At 38.8% G+C, this 21,186-nt stretch overlaps 1 protein-coding gene and 1 long non-coding RNA gene across 2 annotated transcripts in view; one reads left to right on the top strand and one right to left on the bottom strand.

Moving 5' to 3' along the window:
- The window catches only part of LOC148186381 (uncharacterized), a 77,453-nt gene extending 66,765 nt beyond the window's left edge, over positions 1-10,688 (top strand). Inside the window, exon 3 of the long non-coding RNA XR_015774911.1 lies at positions 10,425-10,688. This is a non-coding gene — a long non-coding RNA (uncharacterized LOC148186381). The remainder of the gene's footprint in view (positions 1-10,424) is intronic.
- Positions 10,689-11,460: 772 nt separating this feature from the next.
- On the bottom strand, positions 11,461-21,177 carry eme1 (essential meiotic structure-specific endonuclease 1). Its single transcript, XM_042508313.2, has 9 exons — positions 21,017-21,177; positions 19,102-19,850; positions 18,800-18,927; positions 17,845-17,934; positions 14,850-14,971; positions 13,993-14,134; positions 13,413-13,528; positions 13,137-13,326; positions 11,461-11,793 (listed from the first exon to the last, which is right to left on the bottom strand). Exons 2-9 carry the CDS (start codon positions 19,823-19,825, stop codon positions 11,617-11,619), a joined length of 1,689 nt encoding a protein of 562 aa, XP_042364247.2. The 5' UTR covers positions 19,826-19,850; positions 21,017-21,177; the 3' UTR covers positions 11,461-11,616.
- Positions 21,178-21,186: the final 9 nt, after the last annotated feature.

The following is a 21,186-nucleotide window of genomic DNA, read 5'->3' as shown; positions in this document are numbered from 1 at the left end:
GTCACTCTCTGCATGCATCTCAAGGACTGTGGGGAGCAGGCCACTTCATGTCCAAGGAGTTGTGGTGTCTGATTTGAATAGAGCCCTCTGAATGACACTCTGTCTGCTGAAGGCGAGCCAGAGATTGACACATAACAACCAGTGTGGCAGCCATAAAATGATTGGGGAATGCATCTGTCCTCAGCTGGAGCGTGTGCATGTAAAATGCATGCAACTTTGTACTTATTTCCATTTTATTTGTGTGTGGGATTAGGAAACTGAGCTTTTAGTGCAGGGATATTCAACCTGATCTGCTTAGGGGCAATGCATTTTTGTAAGATTTAAGGACGTTTCTAGTGTTTTGGAATGTTTCTAGGATTTTTGGACATTTCTTGGATTTTAGCAGATTTTAAGACATTACTATTTTTTAGGAAATTTCTTGGATTTAGAGCATTTGTAGGATTTTCTGACATTTTTAGGATTTTAGGCGTTTCTAGGGTTTTAGGATACTTCTTGGATTTTAGGACTTTTCTAGGATATTTGTACATTTCTATGATTTTAGGATATTTTCAGGATTTTAGGATATTTTCAAGGATTTTATGATGTTTTAAAACATTTTTCAGAATTTTGGATGTTTCTAGAATTAAAGGCGGTTTCTAGGATTTCAGGACATTTCTAGAATTTTAGGACATTTGTAGTATTTTAGGACATTGGGGACTTAGGTAGGACCTCTCTCAGGGGATCCTCTGCTGTTTTATGCACTCTGGCACCTTATGTATATTAAAAGTACAAAAACAATTCTCAGTGCTTTATTTATTTATTTATTTTCACTTTATTGTGAAATAGAAAATGGCAGGGGGGCCCCGGGCACTCCATCAGGGGCCAGATTTTGCCCGCAGGCTGTAAGTTGGCTATTACTGTTCTGCGGTGTCTGAACCAAGCCCCGAGGAAGTGCACCACGCTCTGATGGTGGCTGAAAGTAGAATTACAGCATCACGTGACGCACACTGGCCCAGAAAGACTTTTCCCCATTTGTTAACATTGGAAAGAGACCTCCTTAAATCACTGGATAATTTTTTTTGAGACATGTTGACTTTTCAGAACGCATTTTTAAATAGCCATTATTTAAAATATTAAGTCCTAAAGACGTAAAATGCGCTATTTTTCGAATATAGAGGTATTTCTCCAGACACAAAATGAACATGCATCGGACCCGGGGGACTCCACCATGTGTATGCACATGTAACTCTTGGAGTCCCTGACACAACACAGGCTTCATGCTGGCCGTAGTAATGGATATTTTTAAATCATAATTGATCATTTTTACCATTTTACATCACATCCATACGCTGCTGGCTGTAAAGCTGTAATATGGACGTCTTACCGTGTCTGTGTCAGAGACCGTTTATACAGTCTACGGTCTGTATTCAAACTACCGGTTATCAGTGAGCAGGCACCACCTTTTATTATATATTTGAGGGCACAACACATTTTAATTCTGTTAATTTAATTTCTCTGGTCGTGATTACGAATATGATTCCCTGATAAGTTGCATGTGTGTGTGTGTGAGTGTGTGTGTGTTTGTGTGTGTATAGAGAGATAAATATTATCTGATTATCATGTAAATATTAAAACCGACAGCACCGCTGTCGTTATACCGCCGATTAGCTGCTGTTGCTGATAAACTAAGCTACTATGAGAGTGTTCGCTTCGAGCACTTGGGTAAATTGTGTGAGCGAGCCAGTGAGTCGGAGTCAATGCTCGGGTACAATCAGGCGCGCTCGGCCGCTTTGGCCGTCGTTAATCACTTCTACGCATGCTCTATGGGCCAGTAGATTTGCGTATTTTACACTGAGCAGCTCTTATGGGAATGAACGAGGCCCTGCCCCCACGGCTGTATCCAGATTTATAATAGATCCATGGTCTGAACTCCCTGGGAATGTTTTTTTCAACTCCTGTATCAAAGGCTATTCCCAATTTGTTCCTGTGGTTCAAGCAACCGGGACGGCAGCTGAGTGGAATGTTAATAAAAAAAGATGGCCCTGCGGGAGCGCCCGAGCCGCTGTCATTACCAGTGTGGGGAGAATACTGAGTGAGGGTGCTGAGGCTGCAGACAGTTGAGGGGTGGGGTGGTAGGTGTCCGGTTTGATTCTTCCACTTGCCTCTTCAGGGATGTGCCCACACCCCGGAGAGACACTCTGTTTGTGTATTTTTGATGAGCTAAAAAGTTGTGTTTCTCCACCGGGGGCTCACATTGTGATTTGTGGAGCTGCGTGGAATAAACAAGCACAAGAGCACCTGACAGCATGCTGATGAAGAATGAGGAGACGACCACTCTGATTTGTGGGACAGGAGATCAATGAAAATTTGATAGGTGCAGTTTGTAGCTCCAGGTCTCTGAGGCGGGACGCGTGGATGCTTACAGATCTGCTGTTCCAAGGGCAGATTTAAGATCCACCCCCCTCTTCTGTTAAGTGCCTCAGGGCGACTTCCATCATGTCTTTCCAATAGTTCTGCTCCTGGTGTTTTAAAAGCTAATGGTGAAAGCTCAGCTGTTAACACTCTGCTCATGACTCCTTCAACAACAGAAAAGAAAAAAAGAAAGGAATGAATGAGGGAAGAGAAGGAAGACGAATAGTGAGACACTAGAAAGGTGGTGACATCTGCCTGTAACTGAATACCTGATGGCTGCTTATTGTTGTTGTTTTCTTCAGTTTGGCATTTCACAACCTACCATTAGCATTAGCATGTTATATCTTTCTTTTTTCAGAAGTTGATTGCTGGAGTCTTTTTTTTGCAGATCGTATTGACTTGGCCTGTATCATCAATAGGCTGTTCAAAATGTTGAGATACTGACTCATACTCAGTCACATTGGAGATACAAAGTCATTATTGTGGGAACATTTCTCATTATCTTCCAATATTAAGTCATTATTTTGAGATAGTAAGCCTTAACAAAAAATCTCATTATCTTGAAATCTTGTCATTATTTTGAAATACTAAGTCATTATTTTTAAAACGGTCTATTATTTTGAGGTACTGACTAAATATTTTGAGATACCAAGTCATTATAGAAATATTAAGTCTTTCTTTGAAAAACATTTATTATTTTGAGTTACAAAGTCATTGTGAAACATTGCTCATTCTCTTGAGATAGTAAGTCATTATTTGAAAATGTTTCTTATTATTTTGAAATACTATGTCATTATTTTTGAAATAACTCATTTTGAAAATGTTTCTCATTATTTGAGACACTAAAAGTTTCCTAATATTTTTAGATACTTACTCATTAATTTGAGAGGGTTTCTCTTTTCTTTTGGGAGCATTAAGTTTGTTTTCAGATATGAAGTTGTTATTTTGAGAAGGTTCCCCATTATAATGGCTTAAAGCACTTTTTTCATCACACTGACAAAATTGGCAGGATTGGTCTTTCATACAAGGACTATAAAGAAAAGCTTTGTGTGAAAAAAAACCCGCCAAGCTGGAGAAGCTTTCTGCCATACTGCTGAGATATCAGTCCAATGAAGTGTGTGTGTGCATGCACGCGTGTGTGTGTGTAGCATGTGTGGGAGTGTTACTTGGCTTTTTTGCTTCCATAATGGGGGCTCTGGTTAAAATTTGGGTTTAGGATTAAGATTAGAATTAGGGATGTAATCCCTTTAATTGTAATAAATGCCAGAACTGTGGAGCAGCTAAGCTTATGTTTAGGCTTAAGCTTGTAAAGGGACTTGTTGAGGTTTGGATGAAAGGGTAATTTTCCACAGTCACACAGAAGACAAACTGAAATGTTAAAATATCAAGCATGCTGCGCACCTGGCCACAGTCATGTCACAGCTAATTTAGGCGTCCATTGTAAAATATCTAGCATGACATCATTGATTTAAGCACGACAGAGGTTTGGGAATCAATTTATCGAAAAGAGGGCAGAATAAAAGGTGACACCCTCCTTTATTTTTCCTTTTAAGATTTGTCTTTAGCACGCATTCACAAAGCAGACACTCAAACACAATGACTTCCTGTGCATGCACACTGAGGCAGCCCAATCCCCTTGATAGGCTGACATTATATCACACTTCATGATCATACATTTTAATAGAGCAGCCAGCAGGGTTGAAGAACCTGTTTCACCTTAATCCATGCTGACACCCCCTCCTTATTCCACACCGCAACCTCCAAACATGAATGAGCCTCTCTTCATTGCTCTCCACGGTGAAAAAAGCCAGGCAAGCCGAGAGATATTAGACATCCTGCGTCGAAATGAAACACAAGCTGACACGCCCTTCACTTTGAAATCTTATCTTAGCATATAGAAAATCCTCCCAAACTTATCTAAGCCATTTATCAAAATCTTCAGCAGCTTTCTCTGTGCATATTTATCTTTGCCCGTCCTTTAGTTTACAGGATACATTTTCTGCCTGCCTGATAATTTATCCAGCCTCCAAAATCCTGACACACAGTGATGTTTTTCTATCTCCCCATCTCACCATTCTAAACCAGTGGCTTTTGTGTGCGGCACAAGTCTGCCCCCTAGTGACTCAGTATCACCACGACTGTGAAGCTGACAGTCATTCATACAGTTCAATTCACCATACGTCTGAACATGATTGAGTAGATTAATTTACACCTTCATCTAATTAGTCAGTATGTTTTTCATGTTCGGCAACATTTATTCACACAGAGATTTAAGGCTTGAAAGCTGTCAGGAGACAACAGGAAATAACATACTGTGAATATATGATTCACAGAGCATTTAGGCATATCATGTCTGAATGTGAAACAGTTTTATACATTGCATATTCTGCTAATTAAACATCATCAGGGGTTTCAAAGAAACTAGGCTGGATTTCTAACCAGGCAAAGCAGAGAACTGCCCCGGGGCCTTAAGACCCTCAGGGGGCCTAAAGGCTCCAGGTTTGCCATGTGGCAATTAGTTTGTGGGAATCTGATTCATTTTGTTTGTTTGTTAATACTGTATCCACCTCTAAAGCTCAATGTAGACCAAGATGATGGAGGCCTTAAAGGAACACTTCACCCTCTAAATGATCATGTGCATATTAATCACACACCCTGTGGTATGCCGATTTGTGGAAGAAAACTTTTCTCTCATGCCTTGACAATAAATGAAGAATGCAAAAGTGGAGAAAATTCTTAATGAATTAAAGTCATAGAGGTCCATGTTTAACAACAGCAGAAATATGTAAAAACATCAACTTACTACCACTCACAAAATTCATGCAGTATAATCCAAGTCTCATTTATCCAGTCTTACACTCAGTACTTCCAAAACACACACATTTTCATTAAAACCTTCATATTTATAAGTGCACTGAGTGTTAAACTATGATGTCTTCAAAGACAGACCAATGAAAAAAATATTCATTTTACTTCACTGAACACAGAAGCTACTGGTCTACTACTGCCTCCCTTTGCATTATTGTGTGGTCTTGGTGCATCTGATCCAAAGATACTCTTAAACAGAAGATATCTCATTACAAGTTGTACCAATGATACAAAATGGTATTTACCTGTGGTCTCTTAAGTGGGCTTGGCCATCTCTCCTGCACATACCCCCACCTCTTTTGGAGTGTAGTAAATGTTGTGAAGATGGATGAAATATGATTTAAAACACTATATACAGTCTAAATGTAATATTTGTTCCTTATTTTGCCACTCTAGCTTAGTTTCTGATAGCAACCGACATCAGTTATTCCAAGATCGAGATGTCAGCATACTCTCTGGTGAGAGAATGTTGCAAAAGCACGCATGTCTTAAGCAAGTTTAATATACTTTTATTTTTTTCGTCTGAAAAATGCCATTTCAGTGTCAGAATGTTTAGAGGGCTTGGGGCTTGTGACAAATGGTTCCAATGCTGAGTTCAATGACTATGGGACAAAAGGAATAGTCATAATGTGTAGCATAGTTAAATTTAATGTAATTTCTGAATAGTATGTATTTATCGGAAATGCATGTACTGAACCTTTGATGGGATACACCAAATTTGGATGGTAGTTATGTGAGAGTTTGTAAATGGATGTTTTAATATAGTTTTGCTGTTGTTAAAGGTGGACCCCATTTACTCCAACTCATCGAGAATTTTCTCTTTTTTTTTTGGATTCTAAGTTTACCAAAAAGGCATTTGAGAACAGTTTACTATAAGAATTCAGCATAACACAGGGTGAGCTATTGCTATAAAATGGTCAACTTGTGGGTGGAGTATTTCTTTAAAATTTCAGAGCACTGTCACTTTTATCTGCTTTTGAATTCTTTTTTCACTGTGGAGGCACGTAAAGAAAAAGTTTTCTTGTAGAATTTGACATAACACAAGGTGAATGAATTATACTCAATTGATCATTTTGGGTATTAAGTAAAAAGGTAAAAAAAAAAAAAACATGAATGAATCAGCAAACACAGTAAAACATTGCCTATCTTGAGGCCCCATATCATATTAAAATGTAGTTTTAAGGCATATATTGTTTCGGTTGATATTGTGCTTGCATGGTACACATTCCTACATAAATTTGTATTTAATCTAATCGAGTTACCATCAAGACATAGTAATGTCCAGCTAAAGCCTTTTTCAGGCATGAAATACATGACTCTGCTGGCTTCATCTGTCTGTTTAAGTGAAGACACCATAATGCTCCCTGGGCTTCTTTCAGACACGACAGGACATTTACAGCCAGAGATAAAATTCTAGCGTGATATTGGTGCATGAGAGAGAGCAGCGGTTCCACTGGATTATGAGATTATTAGAGTCATGTCAGCTCTCTTAAAAGCTGCATCAGTGATGAAGTCTCAAACTTATTTTGCAGTTGGAGCCTTAATAATGACCATGGCGAGCACAGGGGACACTTGCTGCTGTTACCCACAGTAATAAATGTTCTAATCAGTTTCATCATTTAACAATTAAATAGTGATCCTGCTCTCGTACAATGACAAGACCTTCAGTTGGGACTCATTTCATTCCCATTATCTCTATATGTAATGTGTTTCGCTGGATATTCATCTATTCATCCATGCTGTCAGTATGAATGAAGCTTGAACATATAGAGGTAGTGCAGTTCTGAATATTATTGTGTTTTATTTTTATTGTCTGATCTGACATGAGAAGAATCTCCTCTGTAAATTAGAATCGGCTCATTCCCGGTACTTTTTGGTATGTTGAACCGATTTAACTGTCTTTATGCCATGTTTCTTATCCAAAGCCATTCTGTTCTGTGCCTTTTTAATGTCGTCTTTCTGTTTGTGTTCTGGGGGGTGGGGGGTGGGGGGTTGGTTCATGTGTTTATAGGTTTTTTATGTTTTTAACTTGTAAAGCACTTTGTGCTACATTAAATGTATGAAAAGTGCTCTATAAATAAAGTTTGATTTGCTTTGCTTTGATTTATGCAGAAAAGATTATCTATTTATGTCTCTACAAATTTTACCTTGGGCTATTACAGCCTAAAGGTTGCAGTTCTAAATCTTCTCCTGTGTGCCAAGCATGTAGAACTGTGCAGACTTCTCGTTTTATCTTTATATTACAGTTTTGCTTACATGAAAAGTGCTTTACAAATTAAGTCTGATTGATTGATTGATTTTTGAAATCTTACAATCACGTGACCAATGCACTGATGGAAGTAAACAAGTAAGCACTCCCAAGTGGTAATTAGGCAAGGTGGTCCTGGGACTTTCATCTGGGACTTTCCTGCTAAGACACGTGTTCATGACAATGTGAACCTTGATTGAACTTTGAGTCATTTTAAGGTACGTCCTCACCATGATTCTTTTCCTAAACCTTACCACAGTAGCAATTATTGCCTAAACTTAACCTCCATAACTGTACGTTAATTTAATAATTGTATGTTAAGGGCATAACATTCTTCGTGGGATACTACTTTACATGATACTATAGGAACTGCTGTGCATGCATTTGCGTAGGATATCTTATGAACCATTCTGTGAGAATACGTTGTGTAAGCAAGGAGCTCTGTGGGGACTGACTCACTTTTGGAGCCAGCCTCAAGTGGCCAGGACCTGCAGGTTTTGGCATTTCTGCATTGGCTTCATTTTTCAGCCCGACAAGGTTTCTGCTCTGTTGGAAGATTAATGTAAAAGCGACTTGGTAACCGTATCAATTTTAGATAAGGACAAAAAGCTTAAAACTTGGATGGACATTAGTTTACTTGTGCTGGGTTTAGATGCCTTTCACAAGTATGAAGTAAATCATAGAAAGAAATGTCCTCCAAACTACAAGAAGTAAGTAGATTTTTTTTCTAAAGCTAGGGGAAAATGTCCATTGAACTATATTAATAATGATAACAATTATGCATTTAAATTTATGTTACAGAATTATTATTGTTTCTGAAACACTTTTTTAAGGTCGATTCATGATTTATTTTTTGTTTTTTTTTTTACTTTCCCTTTTTTTATTTTGCTAATTTTCAGGTAATTTTCTTTTATTTTTTAAACTATTTTTGTGCTATTGTGAGTCATTTCTTCTTAAGTTGCTCATTGCCTTGTTACCATGTTTTTGAAAAAGAAATAAATCCTCTAAGTGTAGCCTTATCGCTAACTGTGGTGTAGCCGTACATAAATGCCACGTTTGCATGTTTTCGTGTGCGATCATCAGACAGGATCTTGAAGTGACAAAGCGTCTCGATAAACAGTCAGTGTCATGTGATGCTGTAAAGCTTCTCAGATTTCTCCATTTCTAACATGAAACGTTTCTACCTTTTGAGTTGAGGTCAAACAGACGGGGGGGGTGGCAGAGGGAAATAACATTTGAGACATTTACACACATCTCCTACTTTTACTTTTGAAAAACCAATTTTTCTGTTTTTGCTCCACCCCACTGGTATCCTTGAAGTCTCCCCCACCTCAAAGCAAACAAGAAAAGGTGGGCAGCACAGGCGTGTCCTGAGGTGGAGCGCAGCCGTGTATCTTTCACCGTAATTGCCAAGTTCTGTGACCTGAACTCAGGGTGTCCTAAGAAAGAGTGCTACTGCTCCTGCACGACTACATGGGCTTAAAGTTACTGAATCATGTAATTTAACAATAGCTTTGGGGCAATGATGCCAGAACCAATTATAGACTCACAGTTGCCATACACAGCTGATGTTACTGTACACTCTACAGCAGTGCCTCGTAAAGTCAGGTGTGGAGAGTTTTGCCCTCACCTTCCCCCAGCATTGTTTAGTCATGATAGTTTTAGTTTGTTAGTGCCCCAAGCTTTTGAACAAACCACCAGAAATAATAAACATGGTCGAATATTAATTTTGTTGGAGAATGTGTCCTAATTAAACCTTTTGAAACTTGAGCAAATTGGCTTGATTTTCTTTCTTTAAAAAAACATGAGGCAATGAACAATAAATGAAGAAATTACACTAAAGTAGCAAGAAATTAGTAAAAAGTACTGGAAAATTATCTGAAAATTATTATTTTAAAAAGGAGAAAAAAAAGAAATGTAATAAAAACAAACAGCAACAGGAAATGGCCTGGAAAAAGTGAATTAAAATGATAATTCTGTAATGTGATTTTAAATATGTAATTATGATAATTATGGTATTTTTCCCTAGCATTTTTCTTGTTTACCTTTCTTTTTAAAACCATTTTCTAAATCTACTAATTTCTTGCAATTTGTGGAGCAATTCTTAACCAAGTTTATCGCCTTTTTCCCCATGTTTTTGAAAGATATTGTATCAATAAGGTTTAAAGGTTTAAATACTTGTACGAACCATCTGAAAGCAGAAAAGATTTCAAAGGGTTAAATAAGTTTCTATACTTGTCTGTATGCTGTTTCTAAAGATACATTTTATGTGTTTTTACTGAAATTTGTTGTATCAATTGTATAGAGCGCTGCAGTAATAAGTAAGTTTTATTCTAGAACATAATTTTAAATATGTAATTAAGAGAATTAAAGATATTTTCCTTGTTTTTTGATAATATCTAATAATCTCTCCCAGCTAATATTTGGATAATTTGTTTGTCACTTTTACTTTCCCGTGTTCCTGAAAGAAATCAAACCAATTTTCTCAGGTTTCAGAGGTTTAAATACTCGTTAAAGGCGTCTATATGCAGCACGAGAATACTGATGCCGATCCAGGTGTTTAAGAGTTAACACAATGTACAGAGGAAAATCTACTTTTAAAGATCAGTGGGAACAAACGCTACCAAAGGGGAGTTCAGTGTGGTATTGAGGGTCTGTGATTAGAATTTCTTTTAACTCGTCATCGCTCTCGGCTGTATTTTTTCAGTACGAGTGAGCCTGAGACGTGTTGTATTCATTTCCCAGCTTACTGTGTTCTTTTCCTCTGTGTGAGCCTCCCGTGTCACCGAGGACTGTTGTACCTCTGGGTGTCTCTCTGTATGCAGCACCTGGGGTGAGGCATGTTGCTCATCTCTTAAGCCCATTTAACAGCTTGTTACCCATCCGTCTCTTTCTCCCTCTTTTTCCTCTGTTCCAGGCACTCATCACTTCTTGGTCAGGTTCCATTTTTGCTAATGTGGTGGAAATGAGCCGTGGGCATTGCAAAGTGAAGTGGAGCAGATTCGAGGGGGCATTTTACCGCTGCACACCATGAAAACACAAACAGGGCTGGCCGTAACAAAGCTCGACACATAGCAAAGGAGACACTGGAGGATGACACAGACAGCTGGGAGGTTATCCACATGAAAGTCACCTGGACAGCAGCTGAACACATGAACGCCGTTACACTAATTAAAGGCAGGGTGAGTCACAGAGACATTGTCCCAACAGAGGTAAACTGTGAAAAACACTGGTTTGGGCATTCATGGCTAGATAATCCTCATTGTTAACCCTTTGAAACCTTAAATTGGCTTGATGTCTTTCAAAAACTTGGTAAGAAAGCAATGAGCAACAAAAGAAAAAAATGACCCAAAAAATTTGTAAGAAATCAGGAAATAGTACAAGAAAATTATCTGAGAATTAGATTGAAAATATATATATATATATATATATATATGCATATAGATAGATATAGATAGATGTGTATATAAATATATATATATATGTATATATATGCCAGGCTAAAAAGCAAATCTGACATAGTTCCCAAACTGTGTAATTACAACTTCTAGGTCTGTCTTGCTGCCATCGGGCCCAAAAATCATTTTTTCTCAGACTTCTATTGTAGAAGTGACATCTGTAAGCCAGCAGCACTCAGCATCTTTCATAGCATGAATCAGGCCCATCTGAAACGCTGTGTCCAGCTCTCTTCATACATGGGGATACATTTGGTGACAAAGAAAATTGGAACAGCAAAAAAGTGCTGCACCATCTCTCAGACATCATAATTAATATCATGCTGAAATGTATATGCTTTCCCACAATGTGCAGTCTTTATGTGGAAACAGTGAGTGTTAAGTTAGCATGAACCAGTCAGAATGACCGCAATTTGGGAATGAGACGCATTTTGAATGCTACCCCCAAATCATTGTGTATGACGTTTCTAAGAAATAACTTACTGATAGCAGACTTCATTAAAATGCAATCTTTTTATTAAAATGTTTATATATACAGAACAGAAAACAACATAAAAATGCATTGTTATAAAAACAGAAGTCTAGCTAGTATAAAACTCAATACCAAACAGAACCTGTCAGAGCGTAAAGATGAGAGAAATCTCTTTCCACAGGTCAGACGGTGGAGTCCAGAGTTTGCTCAGGATCACAGGAGTTCATCAGCAGGAAGAGGCGTTTGGAAAGCTCCGGGCCGACGCGGCGAGTCGTTGAGGTGACGCCTTCTCCTCTTCGGATCAGAAGGTCAGACAGCAGGGAGATCCTCTCGCGCTCACTCTTACACAGGCCGTAAGCCTGCAGAAAGACAAACATTTTAATATTGACAAAAAACAAAAAGTTACAGTAAGTCTAGTATGTATGTGGATGTGTCTCTTTAAATACAACCAAAAATGTTTCAATATAGATGTGTTGTCATGGTACTGAAGCATACATAAAAGAGTCATTCCCTTGTAGGCTGCACTTAATTAACATCCTGAGGGGAAAAATGGGTGTTATCTGTAAGATGCATTTGTAGTGAAAAGGAGGCTGCACTTGCACAGAAGCTGCTTTTTAAAAGGCAGCAGAATATGAAGGATATATAATCAACACAAAAGCAGGAAATGTAAAAAGGAAAGAAAAGCATTACATGGAGGTCAAAGATGAGTAATAGGGAATTCAGGCAAATGTCTCCTGATGCTGTCTGACTGAAAAACACAAACGTACAGAAATATAAAGATAAAGCAGAAGTCTGAACAGAAACACAGTCACTGCATAGATCAGGAAGACTCGACTCGCTTTGCTTTCAGGCCACTTTTGCAAAATGACAAGAGGCCAGGGGCCACTCATAGCAGCCCCAAACATGTTTCTAGGATGTCAGGACATTTTTAAGATTTGAGGACATTTCTAGGATTTTGGGAAATTTCCAGGACTTTGGGACTTTTCTAGGATTTAGGACGTTTAGAGGATTTTTGGGCCATCTCTAGGATTTTAGAACATTTCATGGATTTTGGGGCGTTTCTAGGATTTTAGGACATCTCTAGGATTTAGGATGTTTTGAGGATTTTAAGATATTTCAAAGTTTTTAGGATGTTTCTATGATTTTAGTATGTTTCTATGATTTGAAGACATCTCCAGGATTTTAGGACATTTCTTGGACTTTAGGATGTGTCTAGGATTTAAGGACATTAGAGGCCTAGCTAGGAACCTTTTGGTGTGTGTGGGGGGGCTTATGTTTTCTAAAAGTACAAAAACAATTCCCGGTGTAAATCACTTTATTTTTATTGTGAATTAGAAAATGGTTGGGGAGCCACCAGAAACCCACTTGGGGGCCAGATTTGGCCTGCGGGCCATAAGTTGAGTATCACTGGACTATAGTGTTGTGTGTTTAGACACTGACTGGATGTTTTTCTCATTATTTTAACAAACCAATATAGACATGAATGTACTAAAGAGATTCTCTGATTGAGACAGTTTGCTGGTAGTTTTGCGATTCAGCCAGACAAAAGTGGGATGCTGTTATCACGAGAAAAGCTACTTGTTCAAATGGAATGATATGGTACATAGCTTTTATGAGAAAATAATGTTTAAAAATCCTGTTTGTTGTGGTGCACAGACAGTAAATGCGGCTGCTCTGAGGAGTGTGTCAGCAGTGAGTGTACCTTCCTGAGCAGCTGTGGGGAGGGATACGCTGCCAGGATGGCTGAGGCCATGTCTGGACTGACTCTGTTAAACTGCTGGATCTGTCTCTTCCACACCTGCAGCAGTCCCTTCCCAGCTTTATCCACCCGCTGCCCCCCCGCCCACTCGCTCTCCAGGTGGAACGAGAAGCCCGTCTTCTCCCGCTCTCGCCTGAAAACACACACAGGAACACGGAGAATGACTGTTTGATCTGACAGAAAAAGAGCTGGACCGAAGCTAAAACTAACATCACTCACTTGAAAGGGGCTTCGGCAACGGCTTTGGTTGTCATGGTGATGTGATCGCAGAAGTCCTTCCAGGTTGATAAGAAGCGAACAGTCACACCATTGTGGAGCTGGAGATGCACCACGGCCTGATGGGATATTAAAATACAGAACTATGTGAATCGCTATGAAACAAGAATCCCTTAAAAATACCTTCAATTAATGCTTTCTTTACCACTCAGAAATGACCTATCCTAACCCCTAGATGAGTTCAAAAGTCCTAAATGAACAAATAAGTCCATTTTGAAGGAGCTGTATGTGATATTCAGATTATGTCTGTAACTACTTTTACACTGCCTGCTCAGGGCAGGAGTAATGCGCCGTCATGCCGCTTCGCCGTTCTGTATATAACATACGATTGCAAAAAGGGGGAACAGAGTGGTCTCACTTCTGAGTCAGGGACAGAGGGAGGAACAGTGTCCTAATCAATTCTGTAAAATGCAAGATCCAAAAGACGTAACATGGCAGGGGCGAGAGTGATGTTTTGACGACGTGTTTAACAAATTGTGTTTTAGAAAAAATACTTATGTACTTCCTGTGGTAACAGACCTACCTCCTCTAGTTCAACTCGTGACACCTCAGGTAGTACGTTCGCTCCACCATTCTTCCTCCTCTTCTTCACTTGTCCTCCTCCTCCGCGCTCCTCACCCGTGACTGCCTCGCGAAACCGCTTCTGGCTTTGAGACTTTTGGGATCTGAGGACAGAAAGTGGTAAATGTCAGGACATCCTCAGGTCTGGGCTGCTCCCTTTGCCACATTTCACACATCTTTCACTCTCACACTGCTGTCAGCTGAGTTTTGCCAGACTGCTGACAGTGATAGCTGACATGTTTCCACACGCAGCAGCAGAGGAGCGCTTTAGGTTAGTTTACAAGCTATCTGAGTGCCATTCCTTGTTTTTTAATATTTCATGGAGAACTATTCTTCACTGTTGAACACATTCACAGCGTCTCCTCTGCCTTCTCTGCCCAATCAGTCAGACTGCTGTCAGATACCGACTGCAGCAGTCAAGTGATTCAGTGCCTTGCTCAGGGGTTCAGCTGCAGTAATTTTTTTAGAAACTTGACTCCTGTTTCCCATTTTCTCTCTTCTCCTACGTTGTCTCTGTGGCACTTCCTGCTTCTCCAGTGTGAGCTGCGTTTGTAAGTTTTAACCACTGAAAACTGAGTTTCACTCAGTTGACTCACTTTTACTTGCGCCAAATATGCAATTTAGTAAAATGTTCTCTTGTTCTTTAATCCCATCAAGTGGCACACTGATTTAAAAAAAAAGAAAAAAAGAAAAAGAGTTCTTTCTGTACGTGTACGTCTCTCTTGGTATCCTGCAGACCTCACCAAGCTGATATAGAATGAATTATTTTCTGACATTTCATAGACTTAAAAATTTGACCCTGATGCTGTCCTCGCCTACCTGAAATATTTCTCCAGGTCGATGACCACCAGGCTGAGGATCTTAGTGGGGTGACGCCTCTGCTGCTCCTGCACCCAGGACGTCAGAGTCGGGCCGGAGCCAGGCCTGCCATGCCTCTCCTCCTGCATTGGAGACACCCACACACACACACACACATCGTCCTGCTGCTGTAAGTAATCACTGCAACACCAAACGTAAGTTAACTCACCACTGAAAATAGGCCCCAAAACATGCACTGTTTCCTCTTGTTTGATAAAACTACTGTTTGCTACTACCAGCTGTTTATGGAAATTACTAATCCTTTTTATTAATAATAATAATAATATTAATAATAATAATAATAATAATAATAATAATAATAATAATAATAATAATAATAATAATAATAATAATAATGATAATAATACATTGGATTTATATAGTGCTTTTCAAAGACTAAAGGTCGCTTTACAAAAAAAAAAGGCGGGGGTTGCTAGGAATGCGCAGAGGAGAAGAGATGGGTTTTGAGGCAGGACTGGAAGATGGTGAGGGACTCAGAGTCACGTATCTCTTGGGGGAGGATCAAGGAAGCAGGTAGTGGGTTTAGAAGAGCTAATGAGTTTGGAGATTTCTGAAGGAGTGGCCAGGTCGAACTGGTAGAGGTGGGGGGTCAGATACAGAGGATAGTGATTCACTGATAGTGTTGATTTTGTCAGCGAAGAACTAGAGGAAAGAGTTGCAGAGATCTGGAGAAGAGGTGGTAGGGGTGTTGGAGCAGGGCTTGAGGAGGTTGTTCACTTGAAAAAGAGGGTTCTGGGGTTTTTGGGAGGGGTCAGTGAAGAAGATGGAGCGGTAGACAGACTTGGCGGCAGTGAGGGCATCTTTATAGGCATTGAGGTGGAGTTTGTAAGCTTCATGGTGGACTGTGAGTGATGTTTTCCTCATGAGTCGTTCAAGTTGGCAGCCTGTCTGTCCAGGGTGAGGAGGTGTTGAAGACGGTTTTAGTTTTGAGGGGGATCAGGGTGTGGAGGGAGGAAGACAGGGTTGAGTTGAGATGGTTTGTGAGATCATCACGTGAGAGCAGGTCGGAGAGATGTTAGCGATTGACCGATTTCAGGTTACGAAGGGGGATTTCTCTGAGTAGGTAATAATGACACCATGAACTGTAAAACTTCAGATAAAGCCTAGTCCCAATAACACACCCAGTCCCTTTTACAAGGCCGGGGTGGTGACGCATTTTGACAAATAAAGGTCTGTCTCAATTAGAGGCCCAGTTACCATGCACTTCTTTGGATGTATAGTTCTTTGGATGTATAAATAACGTGTTGGTTACCTGCTAGAGATAATGTTAGTTAGCTGCTTAGATTATGCATACTATATATATTTATATGTGTGTATATATATACATATATATATATATATATATATATAAATATATATATGTTTAAACTTTTTTCAATATGAACATACTGCTCACAGTGTTAGCTTGGTAAGATTCTCTATGATTCAGTCATTCAGTTAATTTTACTGACTCCATGAGCACCAAAGAAGACAATATCACTGGTAAACGAAATGCGGAAAAAAAAGAGATCAGCAGAATCAAGACTATTTTTTAAAACGTTAAAGAAAAATGTCAAGTAAACTATATTCATAATTATTATAATTACATATTTTAAATTATTTTACAGAATTATTAAATTTGTTTCAGTTCTTTTCTTGATTTTAACTCTTTTTTTTTTTTTACTTTCAGTTAAAAAAAATTACAGGTAATTTTATTGTACTTGGGTCATTTCTTCTTTTGTTGCTCATTACCTTCTTCTCATGTTTTTGTTAGTAAGTAAATAAATAAAGCTAATTTGCCAATGTTTCAAACAGAAGGAAATTTGATTATATTTCCCCTCTCTGATGAGCAACAGTTTTGTGTGAAAGAAAATAAAAGCCTGTCCCAAACATAAGCCTGCTGAGGTCAGTGATTTAAGCAGATAAAAGCTCAGGCTATTGATTGAAGTTTTACAGCATTTTGTTTTCATAATCCTGGTAAGCCAAAACTGCAGTTGAAAATAAAATGTCAAGAATTGAGCAGAACTAAGACACACATATTTTTTAAAAACAGCCTAATTGCAACTGCAATAAGGGCTCTACACTCAGTTAACATCTTCCATTGCCCTCTCAGCAAACTGCACACAGTAACTATTGTAGATATATAATATTTGATTATTTTAAGGGGTCACACGAAATGTATTTACTTTCCTAGAAAACATAAACCTCCTCCTTAGCTATTTGCTCAATAACATGACTTGAATTTTTTCTATTTATTCGTACACGAGTATTTGTTGTAGTTCATATTTTCTCATTAACATACTTTGATTTATTTTATTCTGATGTCATTTTCTGCTGTGTTACATTGAATATGGCTCCATCTGTTCTGCTCTTACCTCAGCTTTATTCTCAGGGCTCTACTCTGTTGCTGCTTGTTATTAGAAGGACCACATTTTCTCATTAGGTTCATTAAAGTTTCATCAGGGCTCATTTCACTGTGTGCATGTTGTGGTTAACCCTTTGAAACCTGAGCAAACTGGCTTGATTTCTGTCAAAAACATGGGAAGGATGCAATGAGAAAACACAGGGATATCCCAAAAAGACGAAAAAAAAAGTTCAACAAAAAAAGGGGGAAAAAAAGAATAAAGATTGAAGTGACCTGGAAAAAGTGCTTAAAATCCTAATAATTGTGTGACATAATTTTATTTGTGTAATTTTGATCATTATAAATAGATTTTTTTCCTTAGCTTTTACTTTATCTCTAGAGTAGAGTATTTTTTTATATAACTTTCATATTTACTTATTTCTCATAGTTTGTGGAACATTTCTTACCAAGTTGCTCATTGCTTTTTTCCATATTTTTGAAAGAAAACACAATTTTCTCAGAATTCAAAGGTTTAAATACTTGTAAAAGGTGTCTGAAATCAGCATAATAAAGTGATTTTGCTCAAGAAGCAGCAGCTGCTGCCCCACAGACCTGAATGTAGCCGTGGATCAGAGTGATGAAGTCATCAACTGTCATCTGCATCACAACATGGTCCTCTGGTACACACACTCCATCCTCTGTCTGGAGACACACAGGAAACAGACAGCAGATCAGAGCTCCATCACACATTACTAAATGTTTTATTATTACTGTGCAGTGGTATTACTAAAATAAAAACTGCTTCTCATTCTCAGTGGCGTCATATGGTTAACCCCCTGAAACCTGAGCAAATTGGCTTGATTTTTTTCAAAGGCATCGGAAGAAAGATATGTACAACTTAACAAGAAATGGCATAAAAATTTTGCAAGGAGATGTGTAAAAAAAAATTACACAAAATTATCTGAAATTAAAAGAAAACATTAGCACAAATTAATAAAAAGTTATAAGAAAATTACCTGAAAATAAGCAAATAAAAATAGCCAGAAAGTAGTAAAATTACCTGGAAATAAGCAAAAAAGGAAAAAAAATGCAAGGAATTAGTAGTAAGTTATAGGAAAATCGTCTGCAAATAGGCAAATAAACAAACAAAAATAAATAAGAAAATGAGCAAAAGAAAGTGCTAAAATACATACAGATATTTCTGTAACATCATACTAAAAATACACTGATAAAGTATGACATTTTTCTGTTTTTTGGATAATATCTTTGTCACTTCCTTTTAAATTTTTTTTTTTTTTCAATTTGCAGGCCATGTTTTGCCATGGTACTCATTATGTTTTTTCCCGTTTTCTGAAGAGAAATCAAAGCATTTTTCTCAGGTGTCAGAGGTTTAAATGCTTCTGAAAGGGGTATCAGTGCAGCTCAAGAAAACTGTTGATCCAGGTGTCGAAGGGTTAAGGCAATTACAGCAAGGTGTCACAAGAAATTTGACAAGTATATATTCACCTTGAAGAGAACACAGCAATGGGAAAATAATGTGTGTTTGTGTGTGTGTGTGTGTTATCACCTGTGCGCAGGGAGCCCTCCTCATCCAGCTGACACTGCGTGGGAGGGGTTGTTTCTCGATGGCGCAGCTACAGCCCAGAGCCTGCACCGCCGCCAGCAGAGTCCCGCCTCCTTCCAGCTGTAAGAGAGCTGCAAACACAAAAACACAAATCACAGCCACAACAAACCCTACTGAATAATGCCTTCAAAGCAGAAGACAATAAGAGCAGACACATGCGACAGCCTCACAGCACAGCTGACTTGAGAGGGATTCAGTTCTCCACTCCAGCTCAGTGCCAGGTGTGTCTGACTGTTTCTCAGTACCTGGGTCCACAGCCACCACCATGTGCTTGATACACTCCTCTGGCCTCAAAGCCTTGGCAGCCTCCGCCAGAGCTTTCCTCTCTGCTTTCTGTCTCTCTTGCTCCTGCCTGAGCATCTCCTTTCCCCGCTGCTGTTCCTCCCTGGCTCTCCTCTTCTTCAAAGCCTCCTCCCTGCAGGCTTGGATCTCCTCCGCCGTCCGCTTGCTTGGTTTCTGTTTGGCAGGAGAGGTGTTGGCGGGAGGCAGCCATCGCTGAGGGAGAGCCGCCACCTCATCGGGGCCATCCGAGACCCCACAGCCCACCGTTCTCATCTGATGGAAGCCAAGCAGCTCGGACTCTGAAAACCCATTCTGGTGAGACAGCCCTGAGCTGACCAGATTGGATGGCGAACGCTGCTCAGCATCTTTTTCATTAGTGACAGCGGAGGAGGCACTAATCACATTAATCACATTGTCTGGTCTCTGTTTGAGCCTCTGTGCCAGGGGGACATACGGTGCATCGTCATCAGAATCACTGCTGATCATCATTATATCAGCCGCTCCTGTGCATGCGGTGCCCTTCGCCAAGGAGGAGATGGCTGCGTCTTTGGCATCAGAGCCATCCAGGTCAGCTGAGTTCTCTGTGCGGCTCTGCGTGGCTTGGCAGAGGTTTCTACCCGGCTGGAGGAAGTCAAACACAGGCAAGTCCTCATCCAGGTCACTCGTGGAGTCACTGTAGCTGCCCATGATTTTTCATGGCCGAGAAAAAATACTGTAGATTACATATGAAACAAGAATTAATAACAGACACACCACCATTAAAAAACAACCTTTTTTCAATTTATTGTTATTATTATTATTATTATTATTATTATTATTATTATTTTATTTTATTTGATTGAATTTCTTAGTCTTTACTAGCAGTTTTGAAACAGTACATTCAGTGGTCAGTACATTAAGTTTATACTGTATAGAAAGTGGTAATGACCAACATTTACAGATGAAAGTAATGAGACAAATATAAATCATTACCTCAGTAACAGTGCTGCAATAGTACACAACAGAAAAAATAAATAAATAAATAATACAGACAAGTATGAACACATACAGGGGTTTACCTAATTACTTATTAAGTTGTAAGATTTGCATAAATTAATAGGGATGATTATTTTTATTACATTTTTAAGTTTGATATTGTTTTAGATATGTGTCTAGATCTAATTTTTTTAAGTGGTATGAGAGGATAGTTTCTTTAAAAATGTTATTTTATTAATGTAAAATTTAGCTAAAATAATGAGCAAATTATATACTCTTCATTCATGGAGTAATTTGAATTTGCATTTAAAATATTATTAACAAATCACGTTCTTTGAGTGAAATGTTCTTGCCAAGTGACCCACCAAACTTCTTTCTCAAATCTGTTAATTTTAATTTTCTTACTGTACTATCAGGTGACATATTATCTGCCAGGTCATAAACTAAAATATGCAGTAAGCATAGATATTCTGCTAAATTCAGCGCTCATGTAACCCACCAAACAAGACTTATTTCAAGAAAATTGTGTTTTTTATAATTAATGCAGACTGCCTGTTAGCACCCTTTGTGTTTTGATGGCAGAGAACGCGGGGGAACAATGACAGAAATCGCTTAATGTGATGTGAATTTATCACATGATTATATGCTCCTGGCGATTAAACTTAAACTGCTCTTTAAATTGATTTTGTTGTGAGTAACGAAGAACACGGCGAGTCACCAAAGTCCAGTTTACCTTACTAACGTTACAGCCATCTAAAGCATGGACTAACACTGAACAGTTAAGATAGCGTCAGAATAGAAAGAGCCGGTGAGCAAACGTTGGGTTAAGCTTAACATACTCACGAAAATTGTTCATTAGAAGTGGTTTAATTAAGTACAAAGATACTTGCTACTTCCACTTACTTGTGGTTCAGTCTTCTTGTGTTTTTGCTTTTTTGCAGCCGCTCATTTGATTTCCCCGGGTTGCATGCAGTGCTGCATTCAAGTTTCTGGGACGACCCGAAACTTCCGTTTCTCACAGCCAGTCTTGTCAACAAATTTGAGTTCGTTTTATAAAAAGCTAACGTTAATGC

This window comes from Plectropomus leopardus, chromosome 19 (assembly GCF_026936395.1).
Source record: "Plectropomus leopardus strain MGB_pleo_1.0 chromosome 19, ASM2693639v1, whole genome shotgun sequence".
Classification (NCBI taxonomy): Eukaryota; Metazoa; Chordata; class Actinopteri; order Perciformes; family Serranidae; genus Plectropomus; species Plectropomus leopardus.
Note: the sequence above shows the minus strand (reverse complement) of the source record. Positions and strands in the feature narration are given on the sequence as shown.

Excerpts from the sequence above, each read along its gene's own strand:
- eme1 (XM_042508313.2), bottom strand. The coding sequence starts at position 19,825 with ATGGGCAGCTACAGTGACTCCACGAGTGACCTGGATGAGGACTTGCCT. Across the intron at positions 18,928-19,101 it reads GGTGGTGGCTGTGGACCCAG|CTCTCTTACAGCTGGAAGGA; the intron begins GTACTGAGAAAC and ends TTGTGTTTGCAG. Across the intron at positions 13,327-13,412 it reads GTTGCCGAAGCCCCTTTCAA|GCGAGAGCGGGAGAAGACGG; the intron begins GTGAGTGATGTT and ends GTGTGTTTTCAG.